Source organism: Ictidomys tridecemlineatus, unplaced genomic scaffold (assembly GCF_052094955.1).
Source record: "Ictidomys tridecemlineatus isolate mIctTri1 unplaced genomic scaffold, mIctTri1.hap1 Scaffold_5798, whole genome shotgun sequence".
NCBI classification, from domain to species: Eukaryota; Metazoa; Chordata; class Mammalia; order Rodentia; family Sciuridae; genus Ictidomys; species Ictidomys tridecemlineatus.
The window spans coordinates 1,206-24,845 of record NW_027523916.1 but is presented as its reverse complement, the minus strand read 5'-3'; the positions used below and the strand labels follow the sequence as shown (position 1 = coordinate 24,845).

The 23,640-nt window shown below is 59.6% G+C and overlaps 1 protein-coding gene and 1 long non-coding RNA gene across 2 annotated transcripts; both read right to left on the bottom strand.

The window, feature by feature from the left end:
* Positions 1-317: 317 nt before the first annotated feature.
* On the bottom strand, positions 318-10,232 carry LOC101970807 (gap junction alpha-5 protein). The gene is made up of 2 exons (XM_021720841.3): positions 10,104-10,232; positions 318-1,844 (listed from the first exon to the last, which is right to left on the bottom strand). The coding sequence occupies exon 2, from the start codon at positions 1,812-1,814 to the stop codon at positions 759-761; it is 1,056 nt and encodes a 351-aa protein (XP_021576516.2). The 5' UTR covers positions 1,815-1,844; positions 10,104-10,232; the 3' UTR covers positions 318-758.
* A 7,818-nt stretch (positions 10,233-18,050) lies between these two features.
* Positions 18,051-21,208, bottom strand: LOC144374096 (uncharacterized). Its single transcript, XR_013433594.1, has 2 exons — positions 20,176-21,208; positions 18,051-18,646 (listed from the first exon to the last, which is right to left on the bottom strand). It is a non-coding gene; the product is annotated as an uncharacterized LOC144374096 (long non-coding RNA).
* Positions 21,209-23,640: the final 2,432 nt, after the last annotated feature.

The window sequence follows — 23,640 nt, the reverse complement described above, 5'->3', positions numbered from 1 at the left end:
CCTCCTGAGCCTCTGGAGTCACAGGCCACTGTGATAAGATCTCTGGAGGACCGCTGGACAAAGCCCAGGGAGGCTCGGGCGGAGGGCGAGAATGGTTTCTGTCACTGCGTTGAGTGGAGCCCCAGGACCAGGGGTAGTGGCAGGAACCCCAATGGCGTTGGGTGCACAGAGTCCCCACGGGAGCAGGTGCCCTGTGGACAGGTCCGCTCTGGCCAAGGAAAGGCAGGGACGTCCCCAACAGGGGCCATCTGCCAGCGGCACAGAGCAGGACACCTCTAAAGTCGAGGCTGACGGTCAAGTGCTGGGGATCCGGATCCCTTTAAAACTGAGTAGAGGAGGAGCACTGGGCCCCTCCAGCTGCAGGACACGGCCCACGGGGGGACGAGATCCGGAGCAGGCAGTGCCAGGCCTCTCTGGGCTGGGGGCTCTGAACTCCTCCGAGGGAGGTCTGGGCTGGGGCTCTTTGGGGATGGAGCAGGAGGCCGTCATGGGGTGTCTCTGCTGTTCCCCTCGTGGGCTCCCCTTCCCTTCCTGTGGCTCAGGAGAGAGGTGACCGAGAGATGGCCTGGAGCACACCAGGTGGAGGTGGGCAGGTAGCGCCTGGGGAGCTCTGGGGACACCGTCAGCAGCGCCCACCGGGAGACGCAGGGCCCACCGGAGCAGAGGAGTGACGAGGACGGGGACGGGGAGGAAGAGACCCCTTGGCCCTCCCTGGGCCTCTTTCTCCCGGCCTCCCCCAGTCCTCCCGTGGCTGAGGGTCACACCGAGAGGTCATCTGACCTGGCCTTGCTGCTGGCCTTGCTGAGACGGCGCTTGTCACCGTGGTCGCTGTGTGGGAGGCGGTGACCCGCGGAGACCCCGTCGGGCACCTGGGGCTTCTGGCCATACCGGATCTGGATGAAACCCTCCCTGGGGTCTGGCTGCTGGCCTGGCGCTGGGGGCGCGGCCAGGCAGCCGGGGTTCTGCGGGGGGACCGTGCTGTCCCCGAAGGGACGGAAGAACTTGGCCCCGGGGCCGTCCCTCAGGCACTGGCTGAAGTCGGGCGGAGGGGTGCAGCTCTGGGCCGCAGCCCCGGAGGGACCCGGGAGCCGGCGCTCGGGCAGGCGCGGCCCGGGCTTGCCCCACGCGTGCCTCATCTTCCTCCAGCCCAGGTGGTAGAGCTCGGCCAGGCTGAGGAGCAGGGACAGCGCGGCCACGGCCAGCATGAAGACGATGAAGACGTTCTTCTCCGTGGGCCGGGACACGTAGCAGTTGACCGGGTGGGGGCAGGGGCTGCGGCGGCAGACGTGCAGGGTGCTCAGGAAGACCCCGTAGAGCAGGTACTGGCCCACGATGAAGGCCACCTCCATGGTGGTGCGGATCAGGATGGTGCAGACATAGGTGTGCAGCAGGGTGCCCTGCAGCATCACCCGCCCGTTCATCTCCTCCCAGCAGGACAGCTGGGCCTTCTCGGCCGCGGGGTGGCCCTCTCTGGCCCCCTCGGCCTCCCGGAGCCTCCGCTTCTCCTCGGTGCGCACGTGGTGCATGGCGTGGCCCATGTACACCAGGGACGGCGTGGACACGAAGATGATCTGCAGCACCCAGTAGCGGATGTGCGAGATGGGGAAGGCCTGGTCGTAGCACACGTTCCCGCAGCCCGGCTGCATGGTGTCGCACACGAAGTCGGCCTGCTCGTCGCCCCAGGAGGACTCGGCCGCCGTGCCCAGCACCAGCATGCGGAAGATGAAGAGCACCGTGAGCCAGACCTTGCCGATGACCGTCGAGTGCTTGTGCACCTCCTCCAGGAACTCGCCCAGGAAGCTCCAGTCGCCCATGCTGGCAGGGAAGGGGACGGGTGCCCGGCTCTGCAAACAGGGGGAGAGAGGGGGGGAGAGAGAGAGAGAGAGAGAGGGGGAGAGAGAGGGAGAGAGGGGGAGAGAGAGAAGGGGGTTTCTGCAAAGGTCGGCCAGGTCCATCATGTTCTGGACCTTGATCGGCACCAACGTAGAATCAAGTGTCCTCTACCCCCAGCCCCCAGCCAAAACGAAGAGAGGGGACTGGGCTTCCACACTTGGAAGGGTCTAGATGTCAGCTGAGGTGTGAGTTCCAGCTGGAACCTGGATTTGCCACAAGCAGCCCAGGTGATTCTGGGGCAGACGGCCCACAGACCACACCAGACAAACACTGGAGAGAGAAACTCAGAGCTGGAGTTTGCAGGAACCGCGACTCACACGTACTTCAGGGAATCCGCTTCCTTATCTGTCGATGGGGATGGAAGTAAGGGACGAGAGGATGTGGAGATCAAGGGAGATGAAGGGTCTGATGTGCTGAGAACTCTGGGGTGAACGTCCGTGGGTTGGGATGATTGACAGAAAGGGAATCTTTAAGGGTTCGGGAGGCGTAGATGGGAGAGAGGAATGAGGTTGGCAGATTGGGCTTCTCGGGAAGCACTCTGGAATGACAGGGGACAGCCGTGTTGAGAGGGAGGAACGGCACGTCTCAGTGGTGTTAGGGAGGAGCGCTCAGCTCCGCGGCTGCTGGCTGCCTGGCCCTGCAGGTCCACCTGGGGGACTTGCTGAGTGCTGGGCTCCTTGGTCCCGCTGGCCGGTCCTGACGGACTCAGCAGCGTCTCCTGTCAACTGTGACTTCCTGGCCCTCTCCTCTAGCTGGTGACTCTTACCTCCCAAGCTCTCACCCATTCCGGGATGGCTGGCACCCTTCCTGCTCACACTGCGGGGACACGGGACACTCATCCCCCCCCTCACACCTTTTATAACCTCTCCCGTCTGGGCTCTTCCAGCAGAGGCGTTTTGAAACCAGGGACTTTCCTCTGTATCTCCAGAGCGTGGCCCAGAGCGGACGTGCAGGAAGCCTGGCTGGGTGAGGAAAGAGCCATGAGCCCCCGTGTTCCTGACTGTAAGAGGCCAGCCCGGTCCCCGCCGCGTCCCACTAGAGGAGGCAACCCCAGACGCGCTCCCGCAGGACGAGGGCGCCCCGTGGGGACAGAGTGCTCTGGAAGGCTTCTCTGTCCCCCGTGAGTGAGGCGCCTGGTCACAGTTCTTCCCTCTCCTCTGCCCCCTGCCCAGGGACAGGGCTGTGGGGGCCAAAGGTCTGGGGTGCCCACGGAATTCCAGAAAGGCTGGCCGACGCCCCGAGGCACACGCCAGAGTCGACAGGACCCTGGGTGGCCAGGGTCACATTTTGACCTCCACGTCTTGATGCCAACTCTGGTTCCTTTTGGAACGTGCCTGATGCCGTGGGGAAGGCAGGGTGGGTGCTGCCTCTCACCGTCCACATCCACTGACTCCCGAGGTGAGGCCTCGCCAGAGACAGTCTCCGGTTCTGACTCCTCCCAGCCCCGGGTCCCCAACCCTGAGAGCAGGGGGGGTCCCTGAGTGAGTGGGAAGTCTTCTCCTTGTTCCTCTCCATATCAGAGGCTCACCCAGGGCTTGAGGCCCTCCCCTGGCTGGTCACTGAACATCTGCCCTTTACTTCAGGTGGAGAAGGGCCCGTCCCGGGCCTCCCAACGTGGAGAATGTGGAGCTTGCGCTCAGAAGGAAACGGGCTGATAAGACAAGCGTCTGAATGCTCTGCCACCCCTCCTGGGCACGCGGACGCGTCCAGCACCTTCAGGGTCAGCCACGTACCGCATCCAGCACCTTCAGGGTCAGCCCCAGACGGGCAGTGGCTGGCGTAGGGTGCGAGAGAGCCAAGAAGGAAGGAGACGGAGGGACAGAATTGAAGGAGAGCAGAGGATCAGAAACGGGGAATGATGGGGAGTTCCTAAGGGAGGAGAAGTAACCTGACGATGGTTAGGAGAAGACAGGCACGGAAATCAGAGTTCAGATCCCTGCCACTGTGCAGCCTGTGTTTCCTCGTCCGCCGGGTGGACAGCTCTCAGGCCACAGGGCAGGTGGACCATGAACAGAAAGCTCAGCCTGGACAGGCTCAGCCCGTAAGTAAAAGACAGCCCTCGCTGACCAGCAGGGAAGAGGGATAGAGAGCGCAAGGGGAGAGACGACCTTACCCAGGAGGAGAGAGAGGAAGGGAAGAGCAGGGTGGGGGTGAGAGGCCACGGAGCGGGACTCAGAGGGAAGCCACACAAGCACATGTTCTGTTCTTCCAGGACTGGCAAGTCCCCAAGAAAGCATAAAAATGGTTCCAGACAAAGACGGTGACACTTTGGTCTCGTCTGCCACAAGGCTTGACGGCTGACTTCCTTACTCAAGGTCAAGGGATCCACCTGCAGAGAGTGCAGCTCCTTGGGAAATCCGGAAGCGCATCAGGAAAGACGACTCCGAGGGAGGGAGCAACGGAATTCAGCCGAGCAGGCCCAGCAGCCAGGCAGGCCCGGCCCTGCCGGAGGAAAGAGGAGCAGGCCTCTCACTTGTGACTCCTGCTCATGATGTGAAAGGTCCCGCGGAGCCAGGCTCCAGGGACAGGGACTCCCCCTTGGCCCTCATCCCCTAGAAACCTGTGAGCAGGGACTGGTGAGCTCAGGGAGGCTGCACTGAAAGGCTCTCAGCAGGAAGTGTGCACGGCAAAGGCAGTTCCCAGGCCCAGCGCAGAGCCTGTCCATGCATGGGACTCGGGGTGCAGGGGACTCCCTCCTGGGACATGAAGCACAGCCCCAGCGACGGGGAACGCTGGCCCAGGTGGCAGCGGCAGCGAGTGGGTGGACGAGAGGAGCGGGTCCCCGAGTAGGACGAGGTGTGCAGATGCCCTCGGGGGGTAGAGTGGGTGGGGGGCACGGGGAGCCTGAGGGTTCTCACCCCAGGGGTGGACTGTGGTCAGACCCTAAGGTGGTGACCCCAGAGGAGGCTGGAGACCACGGCTGCAGGCTCACCAGTGCCACACTGTGGCAGTCCCTGGGTGATGGCCGCGAGTGACGGCGCCCCCCACTTGTCCCCTGCTGCAGAAGGCGCCCTGTGAGTGAGCAGGACGCGCTGTCTCCCAAGGGTGGCCGAGGTCCCTCCTTCTGTTGACTCCAGCCCTGTCTCTGCAGTCACAGGAGCCGTCCCCTCCACAGCCTGGTGACCTCCCGCCTCCCCTGCGTCTGCGCTGGCCTCAGGCTGCCCTCAGGGTGTGGGGCTCCCGTGGGCACTGAGGGCCCTGGCTCTACTGCCCACTCACTCTCCCCCACGACGGAGCAGGGACAAGGTGGGGAAGGAAGTCACGCTGAAGTGACGTGCTCCTGGAAACCAGTGTCTACGAGGAGTGGGTGGAGGGGGTGAAGGGACAGACTCAGTCACGGCAAACACCGCGAGGCCTTGTGAGTGCCCAGGGAGCCGATGGGTAACGTGCACCTAGCCGTGGGGACTCTGCCTGGGATGACGCTCACGTCCCCCTCTGACCCACCGTCTGGTCATAGAGCGGCAAACAGAAAGGGTCTAGGGATCAGTGGGCGGACCCCTCATTTCCACACTGATGACCAGGGCCCGGGAGAGCCAAGTGGTCATGCCACAGAGAGCTCTCAGCTGTGCACTGTCCAACCCTTCCCCTGACTCTTGTAGGAATGTGGCACTGACCTGAGGCTCACGGTCAGGGAACTGGTACAGTCTCCCAACCAGCAAGTCCTGCACAAGGGGACTTGCCCCGGTCAGCCTGACTCCAAAGCCCCGTTCTCTGTGATTCTGTAAAGGGGAGGAGAGAGGCCCCGGGCCCGACAGACCAGTGGGTCTGCACTGGGACCCGATCTCAGCCGGTGGGAGGCTTCCTCTCACTTTTCCACGTCCCCTAAAGAGGCCCGAGCTGCTTCTTTTAGCTTCTGGTCACTGGCTGGCCACCTCTTGCCCATGCTGTTCCTAGAACCGGTCACTACGTCGGGGCCTCGCCCTCAGTGGTGCGGATTCCCAGACGCTCAGCCTCTGCCGCCGTTTGGCAGAACTCACATATAGAAAGCCATTTCCTTTTTTAGCCACTAAGTGCTCTGGGCTGCGGGGTGTCTCCTGCTGGTTCCCGGCTGGCCACACAGAGGGCTGTGTTCCCCTGATGTCACATCATGACCAGGGCCACAGAAACAGCCACCCTCCGATGACAGGACTCGCGGTCCCTGAGAAATGGCGGGACCGCTGCCCGGCGGGCCTCCCTTTCCATCCGAGGGGCCTTAGCCAGTCATTTCAGTCCAGGTGTCCAGCTTGTCTGCACAGTGGAAAGGCCAACTCGGGGACAAAGGGGAGGTGACTGGGAAGCCCGAGGACAGTACTGGCCTGCAGAAAGCACGAGGTCATGCTGGGGCCCTGGTTTCCTCTCTGACTCGGCCAGTGAGGACTCCCAACATGGCACAGGAGCCACTCTGCCGAGTGTGTGGGGCCGCAGGCTGGTTGAGGCTCAGTGCTGGGAGGGGCCAATCGGGGCAGGGACACTCCTTCCTCTGTCCACTTCCCTGCTGCAGAGGAGGTCAGAGCCGTGCACCTGCCCAGAGCGGTCCCTCTCGCTCCTGTGACAGGCCCCACCTGTCCCCTCACGTGGCTGTGACCCAGCCCCCAGAGGCTGCGCACTTCTGAGTCTGACCACCAGCAGGACGTCCACCAGAGGGGGAAGTGGAGGAGGGTGTCCCCCCCGTCCTGACCCTCGTCACCTCTGACCTCTCTAGAAGTCCCGAACCCTGACGTCTCCAGGTGGCAGTCGGGATCTGGAAGTCCCCTGTGAACCCGTGGAGTCACCATTTCATGGGAGGCTCTTGGTGGCTCCAGCTGCCTCTTGGTGACTTTAGACAGGAGACACCCCTCCCTGACCCCAGTGCGCTCCTGCGGGGAGCAGAGCTGGGGGCCGGCGTGGTGGCCGGAGACGGTGGAGCTCTAGAGAATGGGGAGTGGGAGACTCGCGAACTACCGTGGGATAGTGTCAAGTCAGTGCAAAGCCCAGGCCAATCCAGACTTCCTGCCTCCACCTTGGAGGTCAGCAAACGGAGTCCCAGAAAAGAGTCTGCCGTTAAAAACCCCGTGGTCTCAGCATCCTGTGCTGTGGCTCAGCTCCACTAAAGAAATGCCTTGCAACAAGTAAGAAGCAATTCAAAAAGGCCTGGGCTGAGGACCGGTGACCGGGCTTCTACTTAGAATTCTGCTGTTAGTTGAGCACCTACGCCGTGTCAGCCACTAAAAATACCAGGCCGGGGTGCCGCTCAGAGGCAGAGTGCTGGCCTGCCATGTGCACTGGCCCTGGTTCAGTCCCCGGCACTGAAAAAAATCACTTCACCTTCACTAACATGACAGGAAGATTTCATTAAGCTCTTTACCATATGGGAAAACTGAGGATCAAAGACAGAACACGGTTCGCCCCAGTCATGCAGCCAACCTCTCGGCCCTTCCCTCTTCTCTGCTCCTGAGTCGGGTACACCCTAAGGGCCCCGTGCTCTGCCTGTACCTCCAGATTCCCCTCCCGGGTGACGGTGACTAGATGGCTGGATCTTTCTTGCCCATTGTTGGCCAATATGTCAAAAACGATTATTCACAAAGCAGCACCAAACTGTCACCCCCAGGGGGGCACCTTCCAGGGTACCAAGGAGGTCAGCCTCTTTTATGGGAACCCGAAAAAGAAAATGGCTGTCTCCCGCTTTGTTCCCTCGACCTGAAGCCAGGGTGGCCGACGAGGGCTGCTTCATGCAGAAAGCCACTGGGTCCCCTGAGGGTGAGTGAGCTGCTCCCTGGGCCAGAGGCAGAGCCCGGCCCTGGATCCCTGGCCCTGAGGATGGCGGATCTCCAGGCCTTGTCCCGTCGGACCCCCACGAGGCCACCCCTGCCTTTTTTAATTAACGGGGCCCAGAGTAATGTCATCCAGTGCCCAAGAGGCAGGTGGCAGTCCAGCCTCCACTGCCGTGTCCCCTACGAGCAAATGGAGATGACAGGAGCGTGGCAGTCAGCGGGGGCTGGGGACGGCCCAGGGCAGGGGGAGAGGGCCCTGGACAGGGCAGGCGGAGCGGCGTGTCCTCCCCACTGAGTGGCATGACTCGCTGCCATCTCCAGCCGTCTTTCCTGCCTCGGCCTCGCCCTCCTTATTTGTCCTCATTTGTCCGAGGAGGAGGCTGAGGCGGTGTGACAGTTCTGATGTCCTAAGACGTGAGCTCAGTGCCAAGAATGGGGGGCAGGAGCGGGGGACAGAGGTGGGACAGTTCAGAGATAAGAAGAGCGACGCGTTTCAGGAGCCCAGGGAGACACTGTGCGTCCAGGGCAGCGGCCAGGCAGACCCACCTGCTTCTGTGGCTCCACGTCCATAGTGGGCCAGGCAGGAAGCCAGAGAGCGCCCCCTGGAGTCCCCCGCGGGGTGCTGCGGCCTGTGGACTCTGCAGCTGCTGGGTGGGGAGGGGCTGGAGAGCCGTTCCCTGCCTGGAGGAGCCCCGCAGGAAGGTGGCCCCTGAGACCAGATCTAGGGGCAGTGGGGGGAGAAGTGGAGGCCATTGGGCCTGCTGGCGTGAAAGTCTGGCCGGTCCACCCGTGGCCACACCTCCAGATGCTGGCCCGGGTCACGCCCCTGCACAGCTGCTGGGAATTCCAGGGCTCCAGCCGCCGCCGCCTCCTCCTCGGAGGCCAGATGGACCTGGTGTGTCAGCACCTTGTTGAGCAAACACGTGTCCTGAACAGTGATGTGCAGAGGGGTGGACCCAGGGTCCCTCGGACAGGACGGAATCGGGGGCGAGGAGTGAGAGACAGCTGAACAAGGGACGGACAAACAGGGGACGGACAAACAGGGGTCGGACAAACAGGGGACGGACAAACAGGGGACGGACAGACAGGGGACGGACAAACAGGGGACGGACAAACAGGGGACAAACAAACAGGGGACGGACAAACAGGGGACGGACGACAAACAGGGGACAGACAAACAGGGGATGGACAAACAGGGGACGGACAAACAGGGGACAAACAGGGGATGAACAGACAGGGGACGGACAAACAGGGGAGGAACAAACAGGGGACGGACAAACAGGGGACGAACAAACAGGGGACAAACAAACAAAGGATGGACAGGACATGGAAACTCCGGGTGGCGCCCGCTCCTGGGGGTTCTGAGGGTGCCCGAGCCTGTGGCTTTGGGCCTTCACAAGGTGAGCGCTGGGAGGAACCTCTACCTCAGGTACAGACGAGGAGACTGAGGCCCCAAGTGGGGACTGTCCTGTCCCTCATCACACAGCCACTCGGGGACCAGACCCGAGTCCCCCAGGCCAGGTCTGGGCTCTTGCACCACTTGCTCAGGAGAGAGGTCAGGAGTAGGAGCCCCTGGGCTGGCTTCGCACCTCACCCTGCCGCGTCCTCCACCCCCAGCCTCCCCACGGACGGCACCAGCCTGCAGTCCTCATGAGCCGCCGCACAGTGGGGACGTGACCCTAGCAGAAATGCTAAGCAGGGAGTATTTTTAAACCATCCAACATGCCTCAGGAAGAAAAAAAACATCAAAACACTCCCCTTGGCGCTGCGGGAGGAGAGCGTTTCAAGGGACTCGGCAAAGCCCAGCTAAGCCCGGCTGCTTTCTGTTTTTAAAGGACCAAACTCTCTTCCCAAAAGTCCTGGAAAACGGACCAGTGACCGGCTGCTAAGATGCCCCGGGAGCACTTCAAGTCCACAGGCTGGACTGTGACCGCAAAGCCCCCCAAACACGCACACACGCACATGCACACACTCACACACACACATACGCACCCCTGCTGCTCCACACACACACACACACACACATGCACACACGCACACATGCACACACACACATATGCACACGCACCCCTGCTGCTCCACAAACACACACACACGCCCACACACACGCACACACACATGCACACATGCACACACGCGTGTACACACATGCACACACACGCACACATGCACACGCACATGCACACACACACGCACACATGCACACACACACGCACATGCACACACACACACATGCCCACACACACACACGCACACACACACGCACACACGCACACACACCCCTGCTGCTCCCCTAACAGCCAAGTCCTCTCGCTGCGTCACGGAGTCCCCCTCTGTGCTCCTTCAGAGCTCGCCGTCCCGGGAAGAGAGAGAGGACGAGGGGCAAACTCTCAGGACCCAGAGGAGCTCTGTCCCCGTCCAGCCCTGGGCAGTCAAGTGTCCCCTGACCTGAAGCTCACCAGAGTTCAAGCCCAGCCTCACCTGCGGCTGCTCCTCCGGGGGCTCCGGGCCCTCTGTGCTCCAGCTGCCCAGCTGCCCACGGGGACTGCTCTGGGCCTGTCAGTTGTCCCTCCCAGCCTCTTTTAGCCGTGCCTGTCACCCCCTCCCACTGTCCCTCCTAGTCTCCACCCCTTCCCCTGCAGTCCTCCCGCCCCGTCTGACCTCCCAGAGTCTTAGCTCCCATTTAACAGACTCCTTCCTTCCACCTCAGGACCTCCCCTCCTCCTCCTGGACCAGGCGGCCCCTTCCTCCCCTGGGGCCTGCCCTCTGGCTGTCCTGGTCACCAGGGCCGGAGCTTGGCCTGGGGTGCCGCCTCCTGAGGGCCCTTCCTGCCACCTCTCTGTGGGGCCTCCTGGGTCCCCAGCCACAGCTTTCCCGGGCATCAGCAGGAAGCCTGGCCCTGCCAGGAGACCCTCTGCCCACCCTGCCTGACGTCAGAGAGGAACGGTGTCCACTCACAGGACGAGTCCTGGGGACCTGCTCTGCCGCCGGGGAGCAGAGCGCCCACCAGCACCCAGACAGGCCCGGGGAGCCTGGGAGGGAAAGGGCCTGACCCCACCCCAGGACGCTCCCCGGGAACTGGGCCGGGGCTTCACCTGTCACCTGCTTGACTTCACTCTCAATTTCTAATTCCCCGAGGTTCAGAGAGCGCAACGGACGTGAGCGTGGTGACCAGTTAGGTAGTTAGTCAGAGCAGGGTCAGCGGTTCCAGCCAGGGCCAACCTTCATCCCTTGGCTCTTCCCACAGAAGCATCACGTCGCCCAGCTGGAGTCGAATCCAGGGAAATCAGGCTGTCTCCTATTAGATGACTGTCACAGAAACTGGGGGACATCTCCCCAAACCCCGCCCCCGTCTTCTCCTGACCCCTCAGCCAAGCATGTAGACACGGGCCCAGGCTGAGGACAAGTGTCCACAACGGAGGTCACACCAGTGACTGAGAGCCCGGGACGGTGGCACCGGAAGGAAATCGCACAGAACAGCTGGAACAGCCAGGCGCACTCGGGCACGGAGCCAGGCTACCCTCCAGCCTCACCCGCCAGCCTCACCCGCGGTCGCAGGCGGCAGACGCCAGGCCAGCCCCGCGCTGTCTCTGGCTCCATGTCACCACCCGAGGCGCGCTTCCCCACACGGCATCCATCACGACACTGCAACAGTGCGCACAGCTGTTTCTTAGCGGGTTGTGCTTCTCGTGGGTGAAAAAGTTTAGGATCAGCAACATGGGGCCCAGTTTCCTGCCTCGAGAGAGGCGACAACCCAGTAAAAGCCACCACCTGGGGACCCTGATTCCCTGGCCAGAGTTCCTCCCCGTTCCTGCAGAGTCTGAGCCAGACTCCTGGGCCAACCTGTCGGGGTTTGAACTGGCTCTGCCACACACCAGCTGCATGACGCTGGGCGAGGCGACCTCTGTCAGCTCAGCCAGTCAGGGACAGCGAAACGGACCTGACGGCGTCGTCCCGAGGCCCCTGGACCCCCGCGTGACCGGGAAGTGCCGTGGGTACGGCGGAGACCGCGCTCCTCCCCGGCTGCACTAACCCAGTCCCGAAGCCGAGAGGAAGCCCTGGTGGTACTAGGTCCCCCCAAACAGACTGTCCCCACCCTGTGACTTTCCCCTGCAGTCCAGCCTCAAAACAAGGCCCCTGGGAAGAGCTTCTCTCCGGCCATAGGGCCTCGGTGGAGGGAGGGCCGGAAAGTGGGAAGGGCAGGGAATATTGGTTCCCGGATCACCATGATCGTGTCATAGATCACTGAGATGAAGACCAGAAGGGCAGAGCGTCCCAGGTGTGGGCACACCCACGACTCTGGAGGGGCAGGCCATAAAGGAAACCCCCCGGGGCTGAGCTCAGGTAGAGGCATGCCTCCTAGAACAGGCCCTGGGTCCGATCCTCAGCACCACATATAAATAAATGCAACTGGGGAAAGAGTCTGAGTCTCCCATCCTGCCGGCAGGTGGAGGACCTAACGGTGTCCCCAGCCAGGCACCCCGCTCAGCAGACTCTTCCTTGGCCCCAAACAAGCTGCTTTGGGAAGGACTTTGCAAGTGTGTGCTACGTCTCACCTGATTTCCCCCCAGACTGAGACGAGGTTCTGAGAAAAGTCAGAGAAGTGTCATTTGGGTTGTAGATCTGAAGTGACTCTCGAGGGGACCGAATCCGGCTGTTACCATGAACATGGTCGGAGACCCCAGGAAATGCATGGAGAAAAAGTCTGCTGACGTCAAAGTCCCGCCATGCCCTCCCCTTCACTCTCACTTTCAGTATGAGAGAGGGTCTTAGAAAGAGACGGGATGTGTGTGCTCCACACATGACAGACGGAATAGCAGAATAAGCTTCATTCAGCATTTACTCTGTGCCAGGCACTGTGCTTGGCACATTCCATGCTCTTTCACTTTGAGACAAAACGATAGAAAAATGGCCTTATGAAGACCATCAGAACTACGCACACATCATGGTCTCAAAAAAAGAGTATTGGCCACTCCTTGGCTTCCACTATGCTAACTGAGAGACAAGGCCATCCCCGTCCACAAGGAGCTGATACCCTACTTGCAGAAAGGAGCTATTTAGTAGCAAGCCATGGAAACAATGTAGGTTCCTTGAGTGGATGGAGGAAATGTGGTGTGTCTACACAATGGAATGATACTTAGCCATAAAGAATGAAATTACGGCATTCGCCAGCAAGCGGATGGAACTGGAGACCGTCATCTATGTAAAATAAGCCAATCCCCCCAAAACAGAGGCTGAGTGTTTTCTCTGGTTTGTGGATGCTAACCCACAAGAGGGGACGTCGGAGGAAAAGAATAAAAGTCCACTGGATTAGACAGAGGGAAACAAAGGGAAGGAGGGAAGGGAATGGGAAAGAGTAGCATTGATCGACTATGACTTTCCTGCCTTGAGTCTGTACCCAACCAGGTGACTCCACATGACTCACACCACAGAGTGGGACCCACAGAGAATAAGTCACGCTGCCAAAAATCATTCTACTGCCAAGCATAACTAAAAATTAGAAAAGAAAAGAGCTTTTCAGGCAAAACAATGCAGTACTCTATCTGTAGGTATTTGAATATGATACAACGAAGTGTTAAATTCTGCAACTGAAAAAAAATCAGTGACTAGTTCCACGGTCAGTGATCCATCGATTGTCCCTAATGAGGGGAGGCCTTCCTCAGGCCTCTGTCACAGGTGTTTTCAGCCACAACACTGCGCGTCACATGACAGGTCATCAGGCCCACCTACAGTGCAGGAAACCCAGACACTCGGGAGCTCACCCAGGGCCATTCAGGCGCTTTCTAGCCACAGTTACAGAGAGACTCTCAGGAGAGGCACTGGGGACCAGAGAGGGCCAGGCCAGGTAAGAGCAGACCCCCGGCAGCCCGAGAAGAGGAGCCCGTCCTGGCAGAAGGCTGGTGCTGGTGGTTAGGGAGCTGCCCACAGGGAGGTGCCAGGAAGAGGCACCCCTCCTGCCCTGCACGTCTTCCTGCAGGTGGCGTTTTCCTGCTCCTCTTTAGAGGCCAGGAGCGGTCTCTCCCGCCCGGTGGCTCTCTGGCTCCTGGGTCCACATGTCTGACTGCTGACTCTCCTACAGCCTACACAGTGACACACGCGAATGGTGTCTGCCAGAGCCTGATTGCAGGAGCCGCGAGTTGCAGACGCGGCAGGCATCGGCCATTTCCTTTAAGACTTTCGCTTTCCAGACAGCGGCTAAAAAGGGCAGGAACACGCCGTTCCAAGAAGCAGAAAGAGAAAGACAGACAGACTCCCCTGGAGCTTTAGTCCCTGAGCCAACTCCTGTCCCACCTCAAGACTCAACCCCCAACGAGCTCAGGGTCAGGCCCACTCCCCTTCCCCGGCTTCAGGACCCTTGGGATCCCAGAGTGAAGAGGGCTTTGGGGACGGGCTCGCACCTGGAAGAGTCGGAGGAGGAGGAGGAAGAGGGATCCAGTGCCAGGCATGTGGGGCGCTCGGGCACGGAGCCTGCTGCTGTCCCCCTGAAGTCGGAGCGGGAGGTCCCTTGAGCTCTGGGACCCCGTGACCGGGGACTTCATCCCACAACCCAAACCGGGACCTCTCCTGGGAGACCCTGAGGTGCAGTTGGCCTGGAAATCCAGGGGAACTCTGAAATCAAGAAGACAGAGAGCCTCGTTTGGGCCGAGAGATTGTCGTGCCTACCCAGAGCACATTTCCTTCTCCTCCAACAGAATACGCTTCCCTGGTCTACCCCTCCCACCCCTCCCACAAAGACTAAGAGGACCCGCTTCTCCTTGTTCTGGAAGATGTCTCCAGTCAAGTCCAAGGTGACACTAGGTGTCATAATGTAGCCGGGAGTGACGGTGCCCACCTGTGACCCAGTGGCTCGGAGGCTAGGGCAGGGGGACGGTGAGTTCGAGACCAACCTCAACAATTCACCAAGGGCCTAAGCAACTCTGTGAGACCCTGTCTCAAAATAAAAAATAAAAAGGGCTGGGGATGAGGCTCAGTGCCAAAGCACCCCTGGGTTCAATCCTCAGCATCAACAAAACAAAACAAAACAATCCAACCCTAAGCTACCGGAGCCATGGCAACGGCTCGCCCAGGTGAACTGCATCCCCTGGCAGCCGGGAAGCAGCGCCTGCTCTGAAGTCAGTCCCTCTTCAGTCATGAGCTCTGTGCAGGTCTTCTGAAGACCACTGGGCACAGGCCTGGGCACGCAAGGACAAATGAGGCCCAAGTTCTGGTGGCTGGGGAGAGTCCTGGTGCCCATGAGTGGCACGAGGGCTGGAGGGGCCTAGGTGTGAGAGGGGAGAGGTCACCAGCTGTGCGTGGGCGTGGTGGTCACGGTGAGGAGGAGTGTCCTGTGGTGGGCAGCAGGACGAAGGAGCAGGTCTGACTCTTGGGAAACAAGGGCCCTCATAAGCAACATTTTTAAGTCACTAGGGTTTAATCGACTTGCAGAGAAAACCCAAGGGGATCTTTTCTTGCCACAAGAAGGGACTGGCCCACCCCGCTAAGAGGCACTCTGGCAGAAGGAAGGTTCAGAAATTGTTCCCCCAGCCGGGCGCAGAGCCGCATGCCCACCTGTAATCCCAGCAGCTCAGGAGGCTGAGGCAGGAGGATCGCAAGTCCAAAGCCAGTCTTAGCAATTTACCAAGGCCCTGAGCACTCAGTGAGACCCTGTCTCTAAATAAAGTACAAAAAAGGGCTGGGGATGAGGCTCAGTGGTTAGGTGCCCCTGAGTTCAATCCCCAGTACCCCCAAAAAATTGTTCCCCCAACACAAGACCCAGCCCAATCCCAACTTTAGAAACTGGAAAGAGAAGGAAAAGGAGACAGGGATATTTCACTCTTCATCCAGTGAATTCCAAATGTAGATTCTTATCTGACGTGAGGACTGTTCTCAGGGGATAGACCAGGTCTGCCCACTCAGGACAGAAGGGCTCTCTGAGAAAGATTCCCACTTGGGATCAGAAGATCTGAGACGGAATCCCGGCCCTGTCCCTCACTCATCACGTGGCTCCTGGCAGGCCACGAGCCTCAACTTGTTTGTCTGTAGAATGGTCGTAGTCACAGTTTCACGGGTTTGGTTTCTGGACTCCCTCAGTTTCCATCACGTGCTCTGGGACGGAGGTGAGATCTCGGGGCCCAGGCAGGGGCCAGAGGTCTCCTTCATCCTGGGGATTTTCCATACCCTCCCGAGCTGTCTGCCCACCACCCTCTACGACACAGCTTCTTCATAAAAGCCACCTTGCCCCGAGACCATTGTGCGCGGAGCTGGCCAGCCGGCCCTGCCCTGGCTCCGCGGCCTCAATTTCTAAGGAAGGAATTCCGAGGCTATCGAAAAGGAAGTCAAATTGTTTTCGGAAAACAATAGCAAAGTAAGTACAAGTCATTAGCTTCCTCCCTGGGGCCTGGACCAAGCTTGGCTGCTCTGTTTACTCGAAGCCCTCTGAGCGGCCCATAAATCAGTTCCTGGGCACGACTTTCTGGAATGAGAGGAGGTGAGTCACGGAGGGGAGAAGGTCTGAGAGTGCGGAAGAGACTCCTGTTTCTCCAGGAGGCAGCCAGATCCCGAGTGTGACCGGCCTCAGGCTGAAGCCTGCGTTTGGTACCTACCTGCACCTAGCGAGTCTCCCCAGAGGGGAAAACAAGAGGCCCCCATCTCGCCCTTTTCTCAGAGACTCAGGCAGGTGCTCTGGAAAGCCCCTTCTGAACAGGGACTCCCCGTGACCCCAGACCAAGGCCAGGCTCCCAGAGCTTGTCTCCTTGGAGGGTTGTCCCAGTGCCACGCGGAGATCAAGGACCCACAGGTGGCAGTGTTCGGGGCTGGGGGCCTCGGGGCAGAGCCAGGGCAGCCACCGCAGGGCTGGGTCCCAGTTCTCGTGACTCACAGGGAGCGAGAGCAAGGTGACGCACCACGAAGGACCACGCAGAGCTCCTCCGAGAGGACCCGGCGGGGCTCACAGGCCGAGTTTCAAGGAAATCGAATCCCTGTTCTTCCCCCACTGCCCGGTCCCCCTAGTGGCCCTTGGGCAGCCCTCGCCAGCTTTCTTGGAGGATCTCCATCTGCTGGTTGACAGGGTGGTGGTGACACAGTGACAAGGAGGGTTCCAGGGACTTGCCCTCAAGAGAGATGACATCTTTCTGGACCCACTGTGCCCCGTGGCCGGGGGGGGGGGGTGGTCTGGGTGCGTCAGAGCCCCCTTCTCTGGGGCTTATGGGTTTTAGTGAGGGTCCCGGATGCAAAGGGTCCCCCTCTCTGTGGCTTGGGGGAACGGGGCCTTCAGGGTCGCCTCCCACTGGCTCCCTGCTGATTCCGTTGGGTGCCTTCCTCGGCTTGTCTGTCTGTCCTTGCTCCCCACCCACCTGTCCACCTGTCCATGGCCAACACACCCTCACCCAGAACCCCGGCTCTGGAGGGGAACTTCAGGGTCAACTGGAGTACGTGAGGACGCCGAGGCCCACAGAGGGCCAGAGCTTGTCCAGGCCAGGAGCAGAGGCCAGATCTCAGAGAAGCTAGGAAACCTGGGGACCTCCCTTGAGCCGATGGCCGGTCACTCGGGAGCCGTCCATCCACAGACTCAGTGAGAGTCCCTGGAACTCAGCGATCACAAACCACGGCAAAGACATCCTTTCTTGACTTGTCAGGTCCTGGGACGACTTTTCCCTAGGAACCGGAGATGACCGCAGGCCCCAGGGTTTTGACAAGAGATGCAGGACTTCTGCCCTGGGTTGTTTACAACAGCCGTGGCCGGACGTAGGGTCTGTTGGACTTAGACGTGGTGTAGAGGCAGAGGGTCTTCATGGTACATGCAGGGTTTCGGGAAGACCTCAGGTGGGCTTGGTGTGAGGCAGAAACCTGCATTCATCGCTGAGCTTTAGTCTCCATCTGATTCACAAAGCACTTCTGACCCGGAAGAGGGCAAAGGTCACTGCTCTGGGTCAAGAAAGGCCATTTTCCATGAATCTCTGACAAGTCTAGATTGGTCCGGAGACGGGCGTGCTTCACCATCCTGACCTGGAAGCCCCTTCTCAGGTAGTTCCAGGTCTGGTGGACAGACGTGGGGAGCTCCTCAGTTCCTTCCTCACCTACCAGATGGGAAACCAGCTGCGTCTCTCCTTCCTATTGCAACTCTTCTTTTTTCGTTTCTTCTTTAGTCTTAGGTGGACACGAGATCTTTATTGTATGTCTAGGTGGTGCTGAGCCCCAGCCCAGCCCCTGGTACCACTCCTCGAACACGCAGGCTGGCCCCCAGCTCCGCCTGCCTCGGTCAGCACCAGCTGCCAGGCTGCCTCCGACGTGCAGCCCCCCGCCTCGGCCCCAGGAGTCTTCCAGCCTCACAGGTTTCTGGGTTTCTAGAAACCCAGTGGTAGAATGAGCTTCAGGATGCAGGACCTAGGCCGACCGCCATCAATCTGTTGGGCAAGTGAGTGCACACCCAGAAAACAAAGAATTCTGTCCTTAGTGTAAGAACATTTTTACTGAGTCACATACATACTGTCCTACTCTGGTTTTACCAGAATTCACTTCCTGGTCTTTTATGGAGAATTTCAATTTCTGGTTGGTAGGAACACCACCATTTTGAAGGTAAGTGGTGCCCTTTAAATCTCTGTGGCAGGGAAACATGGCACCAACACATTCCTCTTTCTGACCCCAGCAAGTAACTCCGTGGGATTCTGAGTCCTCAAAGCCTTTCCGACAGCTTGTGGGAAAAAGCAGCATTTCTATACAAAACAATTCAAAACAAAACAAAAAATGTGACCCTCCCCCATGCGACCAACCCCTTGCCTGCCACACACAGAGGACACAAAAGGAGGCCGCTGGGTGAGAGGCTGGGGACAGTGACCTTGGCAGACCTGGGAACCGGCCACAAGCCTCGGGAGAAGATGCCTAAGGGTGCTCAGAGGTGCAAGCGCCGATGCTGAAGAGCTAGCCCCAACCTGGAAAAGCCACCCATCGTGGCCCCCGGAGGAGCTCTCGCTGTGCCTCCGTCCTGCGAGGTTTCTCCTCCACTTGGGTTTCTCCCGCGTGACTCTGAGGTTAAAGGGGCAGCTCGGCTGGTGGTGGCAAGAGACAGAGATGGGTGGGCAGTGGAGGCCAGGAGATCTGGCTCCCGTCAGGGGAGAGTTCCCAAGTCTCAAGGAAACGCCCATGAGCCCCTGAGCTGCAGAAAGTGCCCAGGAACAGCGGCCACTCCCGAGCAACGTGCCCTTGGCCCACGCCCTGGTAACCCGAGGGGGGTGTCAAGTGCAGGGAAAACTGGCACAGAGTGGCGTAGCTCCACCCTTGTCCACCTCTGCTGCAGACCCCACCAACTTCCCTCCATACACATCAATACCCCGCCCCGGCAGGTGGCCGTCCTGTGGGAGGCAGCCCTCGCTCTCCCTGGAATGCTTAGTCCTTCTTGGCCTCTCTTGAACCTGCACGCACTCTCCCTGACTGTGTCCCTGGGTTCCCAGAGAAACCTCTGTCCCTGCCCTTGACTGAGTGGCTGGAATTCTTTCCCCCGCTCTCCCCGAGCGCCCGGCTGGGCCTGCGTCAAGTCCCCTCTCTCTCTGGGAACTCCTGGGATCCTTCCCAGAGTCATGTTTTCTCTGGTGACACATTGTCAAGTGACCTTGAGAATCCACTTATACTCTGGGGCCCTGGTGTCCATGTTGGAGAAAGGGAGGATTCGGTAGTCAGCCTGGAATTCAATGTCTCTGCGTCTAAGTGACTGGCCGTCTCCATGCAGCCAAAGCTCTGCTGAGTGCCTGCCTGGAGCTAGTCTAACAGCTCCGTCCTTCTGACCTGCACACGGGGGGAGCACAGAAGGAGTTCTTGGAACATCCTTATTCCACATGGTGGCACGTATGGAACACTCACGGCACTCCAGATCAGGAGAAGGGGAGTGGGCCAACACTTGGAGGCATATTTCACTTAGGAGTCTTTCAGCAGAACGCCCAGAGAGAGTCCGTCCACCACCCTGACCATTACTGTGGGGGTGTGGAGGTGAGACAGAGAGCTGATCCGTCCTCTGCTCATACTCTCGTTCATCCATTCCTCTGTCTTACAAACCCCGAGTCTGGTGCTGTGCTAGGAACTCGAGACACTCCTGGCGCAGACACGGCGTCTGTGCTAACAGACCGAGACCTAGTGCCGTCCTCGGCTTGAGACCCTCTGAGAGCAACTGAGGGATGTCACCCGTGAGAGTCCCACGGGACTCGCTGGAATAAGAATGCTACCCTGGTGCAGGTCACCAAGCATGTGAGGACCTTCTGACATCCACGATGCCCGTCTCGGCGGAGGGGACGGAGCAGTGCGTGCGGCAGGGACTGTAGAGGGGTCAGTGGGCAGCTCTGACCTCAGGGGAAACGGAACGGAAACCAGGACCATGCTCATGTGCATCTACTCACCCTCCAAAAGAGGGAGTGTAGTGGCCCCGTCCGCCTTCCGACTGGCCTGTTGACTTTGGAACTACAGGTGGCCCCCATCAAGACGGACGTGCTCAGGTGGACTCGGACGGGGCCGTCCCGAGTCTCGACACACGTCAGCTCATGTCATCCGTTCAGAACTCTGTGAGTAGACATCAGCAGCCCCCTCTTACCTAGGAGAAGACCAGGGGCAGAAGCGTCGTCGTCCACACAGTGACAGTGGGTCAGCGGTAGAGCTGGGCTCCACACCTGAGCAGTTGGGTCTCGGTGTCTGTGGGCTTCACTGTGAAGCAAACGGCATGACGATGTGCGCAGTGCCACAGGAGGCTCCAGACAGGAGGTGACACCACCCGAGGGTGAGTCGCCGTTCCCTGGACAGAAGCAGAGAAGGGCTGGCCCACCCAGGTGGACCCCACGGACTGCGGCTGAGGGAGAACCATGTGGTTTCTGAAAACCAGAGCCAGACTGGACCCATAGACTGTGGGGCCTGACTTGTAAGGAAACCCATCAGGGGTCAGATTATGAAGAGCTTGACACACGGATTTGTTCCGTAGGCAACGGGAAGCCAAGTGCGAGGCTGAGCCGGACCCTCCTGCAACGTCCAGGGTTCCTCAGAGTGGGCGATCCGTCCACCACCCCGAGTCACCTCACCGCTCCTGGGCTACCTGCGCCTTGTCTGGTCCCTCCGGCTCTGCAGGCAGAGCTCGGAGCAGGGTGACTTAGTGAAGGACCCACAGTTGCTTCGAGGATGAGCTGCCTAGGACACCCCAGCAGCGTTCCACCCGAGTCCGGCACCCCCTTTCACCTGGGAGCCCTGAATCCAAACAATCCCAAGGGAGACCAGTGAAAATTTTGTTTTCCTTAAAATTTTTGGAGGACTCTCTAAGACAAAGGCCCTCGGGGGGTCCTCCCTGGACTTCCAGGTGGAAGGCAGAGCAGACGTGGGGCCTGACTCTCTGATTCTCCAGCCCCTCACTCGGGGACGCACCTTCAGCCTTCCCAGGTGTTCAGCGTGACTCTGCATCCCCAAGTTCCCCTCCTCATTCTGTTCTCGTTGCTTCTGTGCTTTAAATGCATGGCAGCGGAATGCATCACGGTTCTTAGGACACACAGAGAGCGCGGCTTTTCATACCTCTGTATATAAAGTCTGTTCCTGTCTTGGTACCTGTACTTTGGATAATGATGTCCCTCACATTCCACCGTCCTTGGAACCCCCCGTCCCCTCCCTTCCCCTCCCACCCTCTGCCCTGTCTAGAGTCCTCTGTTCCTCCCATGCTCCCCCTCCCTACCGCACTGTGAGTCAGAGAAAACGTTCCGCATTTGTTGGGGCCTGGCTGGCTTCACTTAGCGCTCCCTTCCTCCCCTCCTTGTAGGTAGAAAACCGTGGGCTCTCAGGCCCCTTGCTTGGTGGTGTCAGTGGTGACCACCGAGAAGCCGCCACGGAGGGCCCTCAGCCTCCAGCGTAAAGCGGTGCAGTCCCAGGAAGAATGCACGGGAAGCCCCTAAGCCTTCAGGACGGGGCATGTCCCCCAAGCTGCAGCTCCACTCATGGGCTGTGCCCTTGGCGGCTGCCCGTGGGACTTTGAGCAGGTACCTTGACTACAAGCCTTAACGTTCTCATTTGTTTGTTTGTTTGTTTGTTTGTTTGTTTTGTTTTTTTAAAAGGTGTCCCTGTCTGTAAAAAGGCTCTTCCCCTGTTCCATCACCACATTGCCATTAACTAGCATGTGCCAAACCACAAAGTGCCAGCAAGTGACGGTGTTTTCAGTCCGGCTCTTGCTCTCCGTGCCACGGAGCGGGTACAGAGGGCTCGAGAGCCATCCAGGACGGTCAGAGGCCCGTCCACCACCAGCTTAGTGCAGAGCTGAGCTGTGGTTCCCGGGCCAGGACAGCGAGGCACAGGAAGGGCCTGGCTAGCTCCTGCCCAGCCCTGAGAGGGACTGTCAGAGGTTGGAGAGGTTTCTGCCCTGAGTTGTGCCTGTACCCTTCACGAACCCTCTGGTCCCTTTCCATCTGCAGGCACAGCTCTGGAGCTGCTCAAAGGCCAGGGTCTAGGGGCTGCTGGCCCACGCCCTTCCTGCGAGTGGGGGAGTGGGCGATTTTAACACCAAGCCTGGTCAGGGATTGCTTGGATTTCACGGTGGATGAATTAGTGAGTGAGGAAGTGGGTTATGGAGTTTGGGAACCTTCGGTTGAGCCAGTAGAGGCTCAGAGAGGAGCTGTGCAGTGGGTCATGAGGAAGCAGGGCTGATGGAGAAATCTCCCTGGAGGACAGAGGGACATGAACATAGCATCCTGGTCCTTAGACCCTGGCATAAAAGGAGGATCTGACTCATTCCGGCAGCTCCTAGGATGGAGCCAGGATCTGGCTGGAGGGGCAGCAGAGGGCCGCCACTGACTTGGCCTTCCGACACTGTGTGCCGTGTCCCGTGGGTTCCGACATTCGCTCCCCACCACCACACCAGAGCGGGCGGCACGGGATCATCTTCAGACTCACAGCACAGGAACCAAGGCATGGAGGCCAAGAACTTGTCCACGTAAATGGACGACGGAGCCAGGCTCCCCACCCAGCATTCTGCTTCCACCGTCCTATCCAGACTTGGGGGGCCAAATATGTGGACGCACTTTCCACGAGTCAGAATTTGTCGATTTCTTAAAGGTGGACAGTTTTATGGAGGCGTTTAATTCCAGGTTGAGGAGCCTCGTGAGGGACACGTCAGAAACCAGCTGCGACTGCTTCAGGCTGGAAAAGAAAAGTCAGGACAGGAGGCTGGAGGGGAGAGAAAAGATAAGGAGAGGAGGGAGAGGAGGCTGCAGGGGGAGGAGGAGAGAGAAAAGATAAGGAGAGGAGGAAGAGGAGGCTGCAGGGGGAGGAGGAGAGAGAAAAGATAAGGAGAGGAGGGAGAGGAGGCTGCAGGGGGAGGAGGAGGGAGAAAAGATAAGGAGAGGAGGGAGAGAGGAGGCTGCAGGGAGGAGGAGGAGGGAGGAAAGATAAGGAGAGGAGGGAGAGGAGGCTGCAGGGGGAGGAGGAGGGAGAAAAGATAAGGAGAGGAGGGAGAGGAGGATGCAGGGGGAGGAGGAGAGAGAAAAGATAAGGAGAGGAGGGAGAGGAGGCTGCAGGGAGAGGAGGGAGAAAAGATAAGGAGAGGAGGGAGAGGAGGCTGCAGGGGGAGGAGGAGAGAGAAAAGATAAGGAGAGGAGGGAGAGGAGGCTGCAGGGGGAGGAGGAGGGAGAAAAGATAAGGAGAGGAGGGAGAGAGGAGGCTGCAGGGAGGAGGAAGAGGGAGGAAAGATAAGGAGAGGAGGGAGAGGAGGCTGCAGGGGGAGGAGGAGGGAGAAAAGATAAGGAGAGGAGGGAGAGGAGGATGCAGGGGGGCAGAGGAGAGAGAAAAGATAAGGAGAGGAGGGAGAGGAGGCTGCAGGGGGAGGAGGGAAAAGATAAGGAGAGGAGGGAGAGGAGGCTGCAGGGGGAGGAGGAGGAGAAAAGATAAGGAGAGGAGGGAGAGGAGCTGCAGGGGGAGGAGGGAGAAAAGATAAGGAGAGGAGGGAAGAGGAGGCTGCAGGGGGAGGAGGGAGAAAAGATAAGGAGAGGAGGGAGAGGAGGCTGCAGGGGGAGGAGGAGAGAAAAGATAAGGAGAG